The following is a 17,070-nucleotide window of genomic DNA, read 5'->3' as shown; positions in this document are numbered from 1 at the left end:
ATTATTTTATGTTTTACCCCACTGATCTATGAGAAAGGGATCTCTAATACATGCCTAGCACATAGGAAGCACTCAAATGTATATCCTACATGAAGAATGCAGACATTTCAAAATGTGTTTAACTCATACCAAATAAAAATTAAATAGTTACAGGAATAGCCCAATTAGGGATTTAGTCTTATTTGAAAATACATGATTTATTAAAAATAGTATATGATGGTGTTCTCTATAAATTATTATCAAACACATTAAAATATGTAATAATAGATATAATCTGCAAAACATTTATAGCCACCCTCCCCCCAAGATTACAAGAGATAAAAACATACAACATACTGTAGGTTTATTTTTATTCAAAAAGTTACTGTCTCAAGACATAAATACAAATCAGAAAACAGTACAATTAGGACAATAGAATGTGGAGGACAACAGGTTAGAGTAATATATAAAACATTTTTAGCTGGTTGAAAACAAAGCTGTAAGAACTGCTTTCACAAAGAAGTACTCCTTTCAAGAGTGAGAAAAAAATCAACTTAGGTTTAAAATCATATATACAGTCCTCTCAGCAGTTCTAGTAAATGCAGTGGTGTGTAAAACAACATAGGCAATACTTTTGCACATAACAATATTTGTTGATGGAAAATATGTTAGACAAGTCTGGTTTCATTTTTTATTAACCATGATTTAATAAAATAATTGTTTTTATCATGATCTTTTAGCTAACCTATGGTTTTTGGCTACCACAGCCCAATGCTTGTTGATTTCTGACTCTAAAAACTGAAAGCCTTTTGGTATTCACCCATCTGAAGATATTCTTGTATTGCAAGCATATTAAGGCATGGAATGATTGAAATAATATACCTCAAGAACTGAGAGACGACTGACAAAAGATAGATACACATGTAATATAAGTTAATATTTTGTTTTAAACGATGTCTAGCTGCCTAAGCCTCGCAAAATGAGTTGATGTCAAAATGGCAAGTAGCCACTTTCTGTTTTAAACTAATTTATTTGTGAAAGGACATAAAATGAAGTTTAAAGCTTAGCTTTCAAAGAATATTATGGGTTATGAATTCTATTATCCCATCTAATTTACATACAGAGGAAATGTACTGTAACCTGTTAGAAGTATCTTTAACCTGAAGACTGCTTGCAAAGACAGATAGATAAAACAATATAAAATACAAATTTAAAAATCATTTTAAAGCATGAACACTCATGCTTTTCTATTTTTAAACATTGTTAAACTTTCAATATATTTCTGAAACCTCATAATTTTAAGTTGGAATTTAAAAGTAAGAAAAAACTAAACAAACTGCGCAATTATAAAATCAGCACCAATTTATATATATATATAATTTTATTTAAAATTTAGATCCCTATTCCCACACTCTAATAAGCTGTATAATTTTTGTTTAGAATTTTTCTGCAAACATACTACAATAAGCTTCTTTTATTTGGAGACAAAATACAGTGGCACTACTGGAAGGAGTATCACAACATTACATTTTTATCTTAAAGGACAAGCAAACTTTCAGGGTTGATAATGGGATAAGCATGTTTGAGACGGGTTACCTTCTGGCAGTTCACTGCATCTGGATATTTCTGAAAAGTATAGAGAAGCTCTTGGATTTTAAAAATATCTTAAAATACTTTTAGATGAAAAAATTGTAAAAGTTCTGCTTATAAGTTTACTTTTCTCCACAATTACAATATTTAAAACAAAGTTTTGTTGATTGATGTTTTAAGCATTTAAATTTAGAATGCTAAAAACAATTCTATCCTACAATTTCAGGGTGGAGGGATAAATTCATTCTTAACATTGTTTCTTGGATGTAAACAAAAATCCAGCAGAGGCCATCATTATTTAGTACAACCAGTAAATAAATGTGAGAATTCATATCTGTACCAAATGCCTCTTCAGATTGTTATTTTTTTTTAAAAAAAGCATGAAATAATTGATTTAAAAGCCAACTAACAGCGCATAAATAAAATATTTACTTTCTAAGAAAAACTGTAGCTTATCATCAAATTGTTTACTTGTCCTTTACTTTTTCAGGCAAACAAAACTGCCCCTCAATACACTTGATCTTGGAAAGCATAAGCATGTCATATTCTCCTTAGAGAAAAATCTGTACAGAATTTCACTGTATCAACCACACTTTATTTTAAAATTTCCTCTTCCACTTAGAAAATGATTCCATCACAGATTTAATTATGTACTGGTATTAAAACATTGACACTCCAAGAACCTAATGAGAGAGAGAAAGGGGAGGAATATCATTAAAACAGCCATTTATTTATTTGTAATACAGATCTGTAAATACCACATTAATACTTTATTAAGTCAAATAACATGCTAATAAAACCACTTTGAAAACTTTCCCTCTCTTCAGATACCTAAAATTGACTATTAATAAATAATAAAATAACTTTAGGACTAATCAAGATGCTACTTACAAAAAAAAAAAAAAAAGATGCTACTTACCTCACAAATATAACTAAACATAGCAACCTTGACCTGATTGTTTATATAAAACCCTTATATTACCCTAATGCATAGATAATACATTCAATATAGGCATTTGCACAGGTTCACTGGAAAGAGTTTAAGAAAGTCTTGCAATCTTGGCCATTTGCACTCTGAAGTGGGTATAGTTTTTAGAAAGGTATTTGAACACGCAGACCAAAAAAAAAAAAAAAATCCTAGAACAGTATAAGTATATATAAAGCAGAAATATTTCTTTATAAAATCTAGCCCAAGAGAATATGCATAACTACAAAGTTTAAGAAATCAAACAGCAAGGTGAAATCTCGGAAAATGACTTATATTGATGTTTTTCTATACATTCAAACTGGGAAAAGAAATGTTAGGTAAAATCTAATAATTACTTATCACTAAAAGTAAAAGCAGATGATGAATGGAATATTTCCTCCTTATTCATCAAGTAAAAGTGAATAAATTTTAGTGTATATACTAAAAGTTAGATTGTTTAATTAAAATTCTAGCACTTATTATGCCAATTAAATAATATTTTAGAGTACTATAATAAGCTAGTAAAAGCTGAATCAAACCTATATGTGAGCTGAGATTGAGATCATAAAGGGCTCCCTAACTTGTAGGTTAAATCCCATTTGAACCAAAGTCACAGAACTCAAATTGTTTTGATCCAAAGGAACTGTGTATTTTCAGACCAAGAAATAAGCATCTAATTGAAACCTCTTTGTAAGTAAATAAACAAAGTATCCCTTCTAGCCATAACACTGAATCAGGGTAAGGAAAGGTCTGATGATGAATGAAAGGATAAACTCTTAATTAGCATTTCTTGGTATAGAGTGTGGCATGAAGATGAATTCAAGTTCTTTCCACAGTCCTGACTAGAAAGCACCTGAACAACTATAAAAATGAACTGGGAAGATGGGGCCCACTACTTTGTACAGACTAGGTTATAACTGGATTCTTCTACTAAAACATTATATATTAGGTCCATTATATTGAATTCTTTTTTTTTTTTTTTTTGAGACAGACAGACAGAGTCTCAAGCTGTCACTGTAGGCAGTGTCCTGGCGTCATAGCTCACAGCAACCTCAAATTCTTGGGCTCAAGCGATTCTCTTGCCTCAGCCTCCCAAGTAGCTGGGACTATAGGCACAATGCTGGGCTATTTTTGTTAGAGACAAGGTCTCACTCTGGCTCAGGCTGGTCTTGAACCTGTGAGCTCAGGCAATCCACCTACCTCCGCCTCCCTGAGTGCTGGGATTACAGGCATGAGCCACCACACCCAGCCTATACTGAGCTCTTCTTTACCAATTTTATAGTACAGATAATTAAGAGAATTTCAACACAGAAGAATGACATTAGTGACACACTCTGTGCTAAAACAAAGTGTACCTGTTTCTGATGTTAACATTAATAAACATCTAAACATATATTTAAAAGTACACGTATCAAGCTTTGGTGGGTTGTGGAAAAACTGAAAATGACCATTAGCACAATGAGATAAAGCAATTTTATTTAAAAATATAAAACCATTATACCATAAATCTGTAATTCTATGTATTATATCTCAAAAATGATAGGCTCAGAGTTCTTATATTACCTCTCCTGGGTGATGTGAAAATCATGTTTTAAAAGACATACTTAGCATTTATTTAGTATGCCAGAGGTGGTGGGTTCAAACCCAGCCCTGGCCAAAAACTGTAAAAAAAAAAAAAAAAAAAAAAAAAGACAGTATCTTTTAGAAGATACCCAAGCCTTTAAATATTATCAACCATTCAGTTATGTGACTGCTGCCATCAAGTGGTAATACTATAAAACTTCATTTATAAGTACATGCGCTCATTTTCTTAATTTGAGCAGCAGAAGCAGCTACACTGTTATTAAATTAAGAATAAATGCCTCTCAGTTATAACATATTCAATATGCATGAGAATGCCATAAAGTTGCTATAAATAAAAAATAATTATTAGGGACACTATTTTTGGCTTCATTTAGATTACAGTTCTAAATGTTAAATGTCAAGAATAAATATATACAGTTTACATTGCTATTTCATTCTTTTAGTTATCCGAGGTGAAGAACACCCTTTTGCAAATTTAATGTGACTCATGAAACAAATGCTTAAAGTTCTCCCGATGGTTAGATAAATACATGCAGACCTCTAAATGCCTGTATCAATTTTGATTATAATCATTTCAGTTTCCTAATTACCTGTGTTGGTGTTTTACCCAAATGAGGTCTGATTTTAGTTTCAGAAAGTACAACAGTAGAGACAGCATAAGATTATTAATTAAAAGGAACTGGCATCAAATTACTACTCTGACATTCACAAGTTGTATAACTCTTGAGTAAGTCACTAAATTACCTTTTTTAGTCTCAGTTTGCTTGGGAATTCTACCACCTTTCTCACAAAATTGCTAAAGAGGATCAAAATAAATCATGCCTAGCATAGTATCTGAAATATAAGCTCTTAAATACTAGCTTTTATACTTGTCATTTCAAAGTGACAGTCAAGGTGCACTAGATTATGAATTCCTTAAGGATAAGGAAAGTGTCTTATTTAGTTTAGCACCAACTTCCAGCTTAATTGAATGTATGCATTTCTTCATACCTGCTTGAAAAATTCTCTTTTATCCTTCATCACTACCTTCATGTTTTAATTAACTAATTAGGAAGATACATACTCCTAGAGTAATTATCAGGGAAAGCATATACTTTTTTTTTTTTTTTCTTGGTTGCAGTTTGGCTGGGGTCGAGTTCAAACCTGCCACTTTGGAATATGGGGCCGGTGCCCTACTTACTGAGCCACAGGCGCCGTCCCAGAAAGCATATACTTTTAATATGCACTTAAACTATATAACTTAGACTATATAGGTACAATAGGTCACCTATGTACTATAAAGACTTGCTACTCATTGGTCTGCACACCTGAAGCATCAACAGCATTTGTTACAGATGCAGAATCTCAGTCCACACTCCAGACCAACTGAAACAGAATCTACATTTTAATAAGCTCTCCAGATGATTAAAATGCACGTTAGACATTAAGAAATACTGATTTAAAAATACAAAGAAAAAAACTAAAACAAAAAAAAAATAAAAAAATTACAACCCTCCCCCAAAAAGAAAAAACAAAAGTAATACTGATTTGAAAGATCCCAACATGTATCATCCAAAGATATTTCTTTTTTTTTTTTTGGCCGGGGCTGGGTTTGAACCCACCACCTCCGGCATATGGGACCGGTGCCCTACCCGCTGAGCCACAGGCACCGCCCTCCAAAGATATTTCAATACCTATTGCCCTACAAACTATCTTTTGGAGTCTAACAATTAGCCTTATTAATACGTTAGTGTGAATTAGTTTGTCAAAGTAGTTCTAAGAGCTATCTGAAAGCAGATTACAAGGTGGGAGAGGGCAAGGAGGGAATGGTAGAAAGTAGGGCATAGAAAGCAGGTCTTATGTATGGTATGGTTTAAGTTGACGTTATGAGTTAGACATTAGAATAGAGTAGCATAAATGGGTAGATAATAAAAAGGGACATGGAAGGTTACTTAAATGATTTATTCATGAGACAAAACTAAACACCCACTATACTAGGCAGAATTCAAAATGAATAAAATCATCACTGCTTCCAAGAGTTCAGTCCAGTAAAGGACCAGTATGTGTAGTATCTTATCTCACTACACCAGTCTGATAATTACCACAATGGAAATATGAAGGAAGAAGAGAATAAAACATCTATCTAGAGATGTCAGTTAAACTTGCACAGTAACTAAGTATTAAAGAAAGAATTCACCAGGAAGGGAAAAGGTGGGGTACTTCCAGAATAGAGAAAAGCTTACAGAAAAGTCATGGAGTAATTAAAGAGCACAGTACAACTGAGAAGAACTGTAAGTTTTGGTATGGCTAACAAGAATACACTTAAGGAGGCAGCGCCTGTGGCTCAAAGGAGTAGGGCGCTGGCCCCATATGCCAGAGGTGGCAGGTTCAAACCCAGCGCTGGCCAAAAACTGCAAAAAAAAAAAAAAAAAAAAAAAAAAAAAAAAAAATACACGTAAGGAAAAGACCAAGGTTAAGGTGGCAAAGAAACCAAATCATAAAATGCTAACTATGTATGCCACGCTGAGGAGTAAGAATTTTTTTTCTAATGGCAATGGAGAAAAAAATCTTGGTCTGTGAAAAGATCTGATCTGCATTTTAGAAAGATGACACCAGAAGAGATATAAAGTAGGAGTAGGGCAGCAAGATCAGCTCAGAGGCTTTACAGTGGCCCAAATGAAAACCAAGGACTCAGACCAAGGCATCGTCAGGGAGAAAAAGCACAGGCAACTGATGAGAGATACTTACAAAAAGTAACTGACAAAGCCTAACAATAACCAATTAAAGGTTAGGTTAGAAGAGGAAAACTGACTCTTCATTCTAGATATCTCAATACCCTCTTCTTCATTACCAAAGCCTTTGTTCAAGTTCTCCTTACTTTTCACCATGCTTTTTTATATTACAATTATTGCCCTCATCCTGTCTATCCATAAATGCCAAGGAAATCTTTCTGAAACACAATTCTGATCATGCCATTCCCTCATTCAGTTGGTAACCCAAACCTACAGGAAAAGTCTAAATTCTTTAACGTAACATTTAAGTCCTATTCAGCCAGGGATTTGAAAGTACTTTTTTTTTTATTAATATTAAATCATAGCTGTGTACATTAATGCAATCATGGGGCACCATACATTGGTTTTATAAACAGTTTGACACATTTTCATCACACTGGTTAACATAGCCAATTTTTGGCTTTCATATGAAAGCTATAACCCAGTTATAACCTAAGAATATGGGGAGTGGGAAGAGGGGGGAGGATGGGCAGAGGGAGGGTGATAGGTGGGATTACACCTGCGGTGCATCTTACAAGGGTACATGTGAAACTTAGTAAATGTAGAAAGTACCTTTCTAACATGTCACCACTATTGCATTACCCTCTCCCCTATCCTACTACTGAAATCCTACCTGCCTGCCTCTGCCTGCCTCTTTTTCTCCAACTGTTTTCATCCATTCTCAGCACGCTGCCCTAACTTTTCAACCTCAAACTTAGGGATAGCCTATATTTTTGATTTTGCAATCCTAGGGTACATTTTAAATTAAACCTACTGATTCATCCATAATTGAAGCTGGATCAAAGAAATCAGGCTTCAGTTCTGTTCTCTCTCGTCTGTTCTTTGATGGTGGCTAAGGAAAAAAGGGAAGTAAGTTGACATTTGCTGTATCTATAAATCAGATAGTAACTGAAAATATCCAAGTTAAATGTTCACATGGCTTATGTGATTGCAAGTGTACTTTACAATACTTAAAACTATAGAATGATAAAAAGTACAAAAGCAATTCATTTGCAGAAAATTATTATGACGATAAAACTAGAAAACTCATTTTTTTAATTTTCCTTTAAAAATCCATCTCTCAAATCATTTTCCCTTCAAGGAGCCAAATTACATTATGCCAGTGGTTCTCAACCTGTTGGTTGTGACCCACAGGAACTGTACTAAAGGGTTGCAGCATTCGGAAGGTTGAGAACCACTGCATTACACTAAAGATTTAATTATTTCTTGAGAATACACCATAGTATACTAAAAAGGAGAATCAAAAGACTGGCTTACACTAAGCCGCAGCTTTACTGCTTACTAGTTTTATCTCCTTGGATAGGCTAACTGTCCAAACTTCAATATATTCAATTTTCTCAATCTACCTCACAAAGTTAATGATATACGTAGTAAAATGAAATATGCATAAACAGTTTATATACGATAAACCTCAATCATATAATTATTAATAAATATACTCATATATATTTGAGCTTCCTCCCAAGTTTAAGTAATGTTGCTTTGTTATCTGATAATGCAATTTGTCAATAATAGGGTAGTATCAAGTTCATGTATTGTTCTAAAAATGGTAAACAAATGGAAAATTATAATACTTATTCTAATTCATAAAACTTTAAAAAAATTAATAAATAACTTTAAATACCCTTTGATTTTCATAGTCAAATTAATGTTAAGCAAAATAGAATAGAACCTCCCTACATTGACCACCTGTTTAACTTGACCTACTATTCATAGACTAGGCATGCAGCACGTTACATATCAGTACAGTAGCTCTAGTTCCTTATGTTGACCACCACTGTATGTTGACCACTGACCACTTTGTTACAGTCCCTTGGGTAGTCAATATACAGAAAATTCTACTGTAATACCCTTTATATATTCCTAAACTAATCTCAAAAACAAACAGCCAATTTTTATTATCTTAAACTAAGATCTAACATCCTAACCAAACAACTTCTCCTCAATCCCTTCTCATATAGCTAACCCCCGGCACTATTTTACTTATTATTTCTATAAAACTTATTTTTCATGGTGTTTCTTTAATAAATATCCAACATAATTTCCGAGATATCTAAATTGAAAATCTTATAGAAATTGTTAAGTCTCTTACCAAGTCTATATCCATGGTGTCAAAATCCATTCCCTCATTAAGATCCTCAATCCTTCCTTCTGAGGACATCATAACATCTTCAACAATTGGTTCTTCATCATCTTCCATTAGGCTAGTGCCACGCCGACTAGAGAAATATAAAACAAAGTCAAGATCTGAACCAATATTGTGACTATTAAAATAGAGGTAGCAGTAAGTGGCTCTCTATATTCAAGTATAATGGAAAATGATGAAATTAAAAGTCAGGGAGAATGATTAGGCATTGATCATGTCATCGATGATGTCAAACCCCCAATTTTCACTTGTCTAAAAATGCTAAGGAGTTATGTTTATTCTATATTGTTTCAATACATTTAGCTTTACAAGTCTGATATCCCATATACAAGGTTCAATAAGAATTTCCCACATGGGAACATATAAGATACCTCAAATCCTTTTTGAAAGTAGGCAGGGTACAAATTAATAAATAAACATAAAACAGAGACCAAAGAAATAACATTTTCAGAATACATATATTTTCATCAATACATAATGCTAATTTTAGCCATCACTCACTTATTCATTACCTAAGTGTACCAGGCTAACACTCATTCACAGTGTCTATTATGCGAAAGGCTTCTACTGTGTGCTATGGATGTTAAAAAAGATGAATAAGACATGGTTCCTGCCCTCAAGGAGCGTACAGTCTACTACGGGAAACAGAGATAAACAAATTAATCATGGTGAAATGTGATAAATATTATAATACAACTATGCATCAACTGCTATAAAGATATACTGAAAGAAGAGATTAATTCTGCCTCAGGAAGAAATGAACAACACTTATGCCAACACATGAATTCTTGTGCCCTATGAAACTCAAACTTAAGAAACATATATAAATGTAAAATAGAAAATTAATACCAAAAGCTCTGTATGTTATCATATAATTATGGAGAATATTTATGTGATAACATACAAAGTTCACAAATTAGCTAAGATCAGCATAAAGTAGCCAACATAATAGTGAAATTGAGAATGATGTTTTCCAGTTTGGCCAACATTAACTTCTTTTCGTATCCAAAGATACCTCCCCCTAAATAAGACCACCAAAACCCCATTGATTATTTACTGAATGCTTACAATTTATTTACATAATACTGTGCTGTGTCTTTAAACAATTTTTTTTTCTTGTAAAGACAAGAGTCTCACTATGTTGCCCAGGCTGTTCTCAAACTCCTGGGCTCAAGTGATCCCCCTGCCTCAGACTCAAGAAGTGCTGGGAATATAAGCATCAGCCATTATAACCAGCCTGTGCTGGGTCTTAAAACATATAAAGGTAACAAGACATGATGTATTTCTTATCCAGACTAACTGAACAAATATATTGATAATGGTCCTTATTTCCTAGCAGTTCTGGATAATAAAAGACAACCTTACTATATTTAACAAAGGCAACTGTAAAGGGAAACGATGTTATAGAAAACCAAAAATCTATTTTACATTTTGTGGAAGATATAGGATATATGATATAAACTATGAAAAATGAGAAAGATTAAGTTGGGAGTATTTTCAGTTATAAGGCAGACACCATTATAGAAAAATCATTATAAAATAAAACTATTTTAAATTCCCAGGCAACAAACTACTTATGGTTATGACTACTCCAAAAATCCACTGGTAAATTATTTCACTAAATAATCCCTTATAGTTTTGTAGGGGAGATTATCTGTAGCTGGTAATTGAAACAAACTGCAAACAAAGGAATACTGAAGTGATAAATTGTACTGAGTGATAAGATTCTATAAAGGATCTTGGGAACAGGTACAATGTTTTCAGGGGAGAGATATACATCAAATGATTGCATGGCACAATTCTGGAATATATGAATTTGTGACTGGTTGAAAGCTAAGAAATTAGCTGTAGAATCCAGTCATGAATTAAGAACATATATTAGGGGAATGTGGCCACAGAAACAGAGAAAAGGGGATGGAATCAAGTGATAATATAGATGATGACCTTATTAACCAAGTTAGAATCAGTATTTATGTACAGAGAACACCTCATATCTCTAGAGGTTCATAAGACCACTATGAAAATAACTAAAGTGAATTTATGTAGGCCACTACTAATATGGTAAATAATAATTTCTTAAGAAAATAGGTGAAATTCCTACCATTTAAAAACCAACAGAACAAAACAAGATATAAATTTTAAAAAGAGGGCAACAATTACTATCTCCCAATTTTAAATATACATCACATTATGACTTAAGTACAATGCTTTCAAACTAAAAAATGTAACCAGAGTTGTTAACACTTTACTCTGAATACCAATCAACACATGAAAAACATTATCTGAAGACAGCTTGTCTGCTGTTTCTTTTAGAGTCAAAGCTAATGAAGATTTCACAAAGTTTTATCAAGTTCTCATACAGAATCCAGTAAAAATGAAGTATTTAAAAGGTAAACTACAATTTTCTTAGCACTGAACATTTATTCATTCAATGAACATTTACCTAGCACCTTTATGTGCCAAGCACTGACAGGCAATGAACACGTGGTCCCTGCCCTTGAGGAGCTCACAGTCTAGACAAAGGGACAAACTCATAAACAAATAATTATAATACAATATGGTAGTTGCTGTAAGAAATATGAATATACATAGTGTTATGGGAGCATAGATGACAGAAGCTTTACTTAAGATGACAATTAAGCTTGTTCTTTTGTGATTATTTTACAGTTGCCAGGGAATGTGAAATGATACTAAACTGTAGGCAGGGGCCATATATTTTAAAATCTTTGCATGCCATGAGCTAAGGAGTTTGGACTTTATCCAGCAGGAAATGGGGAAACATGAAAAGTTTTTTTATTAAATCATATACACATAGATCATGTATACATTAATGCATTTATGGGGTACAATGTGCTGAATTCATATAGAATTAAGAGTGTTTACACCACACTGGTTAATATATACCTTCTCTCATTTACTTAATTATTAAGACATTTATACTCTACACTTAATAGACCTGACATGTACCCTTGCATTATGCACCACAGGTGTGATCCCGCCATTCACCCTTAAGGTAAGAGTTACATGGTAAGATTTTTATTCTAGAATAGTAATTTCTGATGGCAGGGTGAATGATGGAGTGGTGGGGGAGTGTGAAAGGAGGGGTTTGGTGAGAGGATAAATGGGAGATTTGAGGGAAGAAAACCAGTTAGAAAGCTAATGTAATAGTTCAGGTGAGAGATGAGGGCCTGAACTAAGGTGGGGAAATCAATTAAGATGTAACAAAACTATATTTTTAATTCTGTGTACCAAAATAAACAAGGATTCAGATTTAAAGTTTTCCAACAGATCAACCTAAGAGTAGGCCTTTGGCTAACTAGTTAATATTTAATTTAAAATGTTTGTTTCCTGTTGGAAAAACCAAGTTTTAATTCCTTGATTATTTCAGCTTAAGTTACTCTAGAGAGTCTGCTGAAATTTTAAATAAGGCACACATTAAAATATGTTAAAATGAATTAGTGAACTTCCTAGACTCAGACAATAAGGCACTCTCACTTACATGGCATGCTGAAGATTAGTTCGCAGTTTAACATAGCTCATTGCTGCTCTCTCCTGCTGTTGCCTTGCTTCCTCTTGTTGTCTTTGAGCTAACATCCATGTTACCTGCGTGCTTCAAGGAGAATTTTATTCTTCTTTTAACTTAACTTTTTTCTATGTAATTAATAAAGTTATAGTACAGAAAATGATCAAATGTACTTACTTATAATCAAGAGGAGGTTGATGATGTTCAGGCTGCATTGGATAGACACTCATGAAGCTGTCCTCAGGCCGTAATCTTTTAGGCTCTCTCATAATGGTGGAGGTGAGTTGTGGTGTCTGCATCATAACAGGGGTATGCAGTGTTTGTTCTCTGCTTAACCACATACTGTCACTACTACTGCTTTCTTCAGCTGGAAAATAAAAGTAACTGCAATGAAGTTCACTTAGTAATTTTGACTAATCAGATATCTTAATATAACCCATTCAAATCAACAAACATCCGTTGCTTTCCACATGCTAGTGCTAAGAACAGGGCCACATAAAGATCTGTGAGGCACAGTATTCTCTGCCTGCCATTTACAGTCTAATTGCAAACAAAGAACCAACTAGACCAGTAAGTAGAGGAAAGAAAGAAATACAGGGGGAAGAGGAGCAGCACTGAAAGGGGCCAGAGGCAGCTGCTCAGAAACAACTTCTAACTAAAGTATTGAGTGGGCTGTGAAGGCTTTTCTAAGCAGGGAGAAAAACATAACCAAGAGCACTGAGGCATGAAACAACAAGGACTGAACCATATTAATCTGCTGATATCTGACCTACACAAAGGGCAATTTCATATGCTTCAGTCTAATACTTTGCTACTTCTGAGGCATAAAGATTTTTGAAAGAGTGGCAAAAGATAAAGGCTGGATAAAGAAGCAGGAATCAATTTGTGGAAAGTCCTGTAATCTGTGCTACGGTGACAGGGAACCACTGCTGAAGGTTTTAAGGAAAGGAAACAATTTGGTGAATTACGTGTTTTAGTGTGTGGAGGGCTTACTTAAGAACAGGAAGACTGGTGAGCAAATAGGCCAATTAGAAGGCTAATTACACAGCCCAAGTGAGAGAGAAGTGGTAACAGGGTCAGAAACAATAGGAAATCAGCTCCCAATCTAATAGGATACAGATTGCTTATCAGGAAATAAGAAGCAATTGGAAGGGGGAGCAACAAATCCATATGCATATTAAATGATGGAATGAAAAATATTTTTAAAAACCAGGTTTCACCTGCAAACACTATATAAAAGTCAAACACACATACAAGTGTTAGTGATGACAGTATTTTAAAAATCACTTAGGGGGTAAAACTGATAGCACTTGGGTGATTGATTTTTGAGTTTGGAAGAAAACTTAATTATTTTATTAGAATATTACATATGTGTACACAATACATATATATAAGTTTTGAAGGGAAGAGTGAAAAGAAAATGTGGCAATAGTTTATAGCCTTGTAATAGAAGGATTTGACATAAATTCCCCATTTCGATGTAATTACATCAGCCTTTAAATTGTACTACATTTAGGATCCAATATTGTCTTCGAAATTGCATTGACCTGGCCAACCAATCAGTATTTAAACTTCTTTCTTCTAATTTATTAATGCCTCAATTGCTATGGCACTCAAAAAAATATCAAAAAAGAGAGCATGAACTCTTCCTATAAAAACTGAAATATGTGGTTTAAAAATTTATTTGTAAGATGTTATATAAATACCAATTCATATGTGTCCCATGAGGTCTAAGAAAAGAGATATTTGATGGCTCAACACAAATCAGTAACTATTACCAGTTCAGATGAGAAAACCCCTTTAAAATTTACAGTAATATGCAAGAAATCACCTTTTGATTTGATAAAATTTTCTATTTCACATAAGAGAAAAATGTTTTACTTCTGAAAAACCATCAGTCCTAACTATTTTGACTGGTCAATACTATAATTTTCTCATCAATCAGGATAACGGGACTATAAAACCAATCAAGTCTAGGGTGGCAACTGTGGCTCAGTGGGTAGGGTGCCAGCCCCATAAACTGAGGGTGGCGGGTTCGAACCCTGCCCGGACCAAACTGCAACAAAAATTGCCAGGCATTGTGGCCCGTGCCTATAGTTCCAGCTACTCGGGAGGCTGAGGCAAGAGAATCACCTAAGCCCAAGAGCTGGAGGTTGCTGTGAGCTGTGACGCCACAGCACTCTACTGAGGGCAATAAAGTGAGACTCTGTCTCTTAAAAAAAAAATAGAAGTATAAGATTTTGTCTTTACACTACTGGACAAAAGATACTAAAACCATTAATCTGTGGGGGCAATCCAGTTTTAAACCTGATAAGTAATAGTTATGTGGCAATTTTAAAACATGGCCCCCAAATTCTTTGACATCTCTCATATTAAGAAGTGGAGGTTTATGTTCCCTTCCCCAGAATCTCTGTGGTCTCTTGGCCAATAGAATAGTGTAGAAGTTATGCTATTTCTAGGACTGAAGAAATTGGTAGTGTTCACTTCCTGTCTCTTGGAACACTTTCTGTTGGAGCCCAGAAACATGCTGAGATGGAGAGGTCAGATGTAGACATTCTGGTAGAGTACAGCTGAGGTCCTCGCCAGCATCAGATATATAAGTGAAGATGCTTACATATGATTTGCATTCCTACGTCTACTATGATAGGTAATACTTTGTATTTCTATCAGTTTCTTCATGATTAATGGCCTCTTCATAGAAATTCAGTTTCTTTGTTCCACTTAAACTAGATAATCCAATACCCTGGGTAATAACTAGGTCTATAATACTGTGTCCATTTCCCTGGGAACACAGTATAGCATAGTGGTTAGAAAAGCAAGTGTTCTACGTTGCGAGTGCTTGTATCTCCTACTTAAATATTAATACCTGTGTGAAATTGGCTAAGTTATTTAACCTCCCTGTACTGAGTTTTCTCATCTGAAAAATGAGGATATATTCAAGAGTTGTGAGAACTAAATTTATGAATGTAAAATGCTTAAAACATCACATTTAAACCTGACACATTATGTAAGCTATTACTGAACAACACATATCTCAAATAGAAAATAAGGTGAACTTTAATGACAAATGAAAATTTAGTTGATAAACACTGTGGATAAACATAATGAGAATAAACTATGTCCTTACGGAGTGCAAGCTGCATGCCCTCAACCACTTTCCGTTTTCCTGTGGATGGTTTTGATTTTTTAGTCCGTACAGTTGATCCCCGACTGCTGATTCCACTAATGACTGACATAGTGTCGTCATCACCACCAGCTAGCAAAGAATTTCGATAAGACATCAGAGGAAGCCACACATCTTCTCTTCGGAGTGACATCTGAAAGGTCATGAACTTTTCCAAGTAAACATACCTGTAAAAAAGAAGTAGAAACTATTAACTTTGATACAGAAAACTACTACCCTGTTTCCCCGAAAATAAAACAGTGTCTTATTTTAAGGTGTGCTCCCAAAGCTGCACTAGGTCTTATTTTCAGGGGATGCCTTACCTTTCCTGTATGTACGTCTTATTTTCGGAGGGTGTCTTATTTTCGGGGAAACAGGGTAGTTCTATTAACCCCTAGTCCCCTAGTTGTGTGAGCATGAGCATATTATGTACTACTCAATCTCAGACTCTTCAGAACACTGATATGCAATTTTGTCTCTACCAAGACTCTTACACTGAATGAAATAATTCAGAATATTTCAGATTAACATTTGTTGAATACCTACTACTTGTTGAGTTTCTTCCAGGCACCAGGGACAGATATGAAGATGAATCAGATTACGGTCCTTACCAACAAGTACCAGCCTGATAGAAACCATAAACCTACCCATGGATCTAAGCACCATAAGGCTTATATGTAGTTCTGTAATAAAAATGTAACTTTCATATGATTACTATGTGATAAGTATAATATTTTTCTCTGCGGTTAACTATTCTTACAATTCAGGGAGTGAACTGTCCTCCCCATTTTACAGACAAGGAAAGAAAGAACAGAGCATATTAAGAAGTAATGTGCCCATAATAATAAAAATGAATAACTATGACTCAAGTCCCAGGCCCTGATGCTAAGAGTTTAATAAGGCTAAATTATGCTTTGAAAAAATAATTGTCAACTACCTACAAAGTGCAATTCAAATATTGTTTATCATAATAACCAATTCCAATCAGTTCAGATTTACCAGTTCTGAATAGTGTTAAAGGGAACAGTAGACATCAGTTACAAAACATACTGCTTTGTGTTAGCTGTTCTGTACATCTAATTACAATGTACTTCAGTCATATATAAAATAGTACTCCCCTAATCATGGCACAAGAACAGGCTCCCAGTCCAAGATCTGCTACCATTCTGTGACAAGATACACAGCTTGAGCCAAAATATGCTCACTGGTATACAGATTTACAACTATGTACCCATCACATACCTAAATAGAACATTACAGATAAGTAGCCCTCACTTGAAGCTATGCCCATTTCTCCTCCTCCTTTGTCCCAGAGGTTTACCACTATGCTGAATTTGCAATTTATCA

The 17,070-nt window shown here is 34.2% G+C and overlaps 1 protein-coding gene across 10 annotated transcripts in view; it reads right to left on the bottom strand.

The window, feature by feature from the left end:
• Positions 1-333: 333 nt before the first annotated feature.
• Positions 334-17,070, bottom strand: part of STAG2 (stromal antigen 2) — a 167,215-nt gene continuing 150,478 nt past the window's right edge. For 6 of the 10 annotated variants that reach the window (XM_053581033.1, XM_053581037.1, XM_053581034.1 and 3 more), the window contains exons 29-34: positions 15,688-15,911; positions 12,738-12,927; positions 12,537-12,647; positions 8,984-9,110; positions 7,646-7,723; positions 334-2,252 (exon numbers count right to left, since the gene is read on the bottom strand). In XM_053581033.1, coding sequence (XP_053437008.1) covers positions 2,229-2,252; positions 7,646-7,723; positions 8,984-9,110; positions 12,537-12,647; positions 12,738-12,927; positions 15,688-15,911 — 754 coding nt within the window. In that variant the 3' untranslated portion in view covers positions 334-2,228. The remainder of the gene's footprint in view (positions 2,253-7,645; positions 7,724-8,983; positions 9,111-12,536; positions 12,648-12,737; positions 12,928-15,687; positions 15,912-17,070) is intronic. The other 4 variants (XM_053581039.1, XM_053581042.1, XM_053581040.1 and 1 more) reach the window with 1 other exon arrangement.

The sequence above is a fragment of the Nycticebus coucang genome, chromosome X (genome assembly GCF_027406575.1).
Source record: "Nycticebus coucang isolate mNycCou1 chromosome X, mNycCou1.pri, whole genome shotgun sequence".
Lineage (NCBI taxonomy): Eukaryota > Metazoa > Chordata > Mammalia > Primates > Lorisidae > Nycticebus > Nycticebus coucang.
This window is presented reverse-complemented; position numbering and strand designations above follow the sequence as displayed.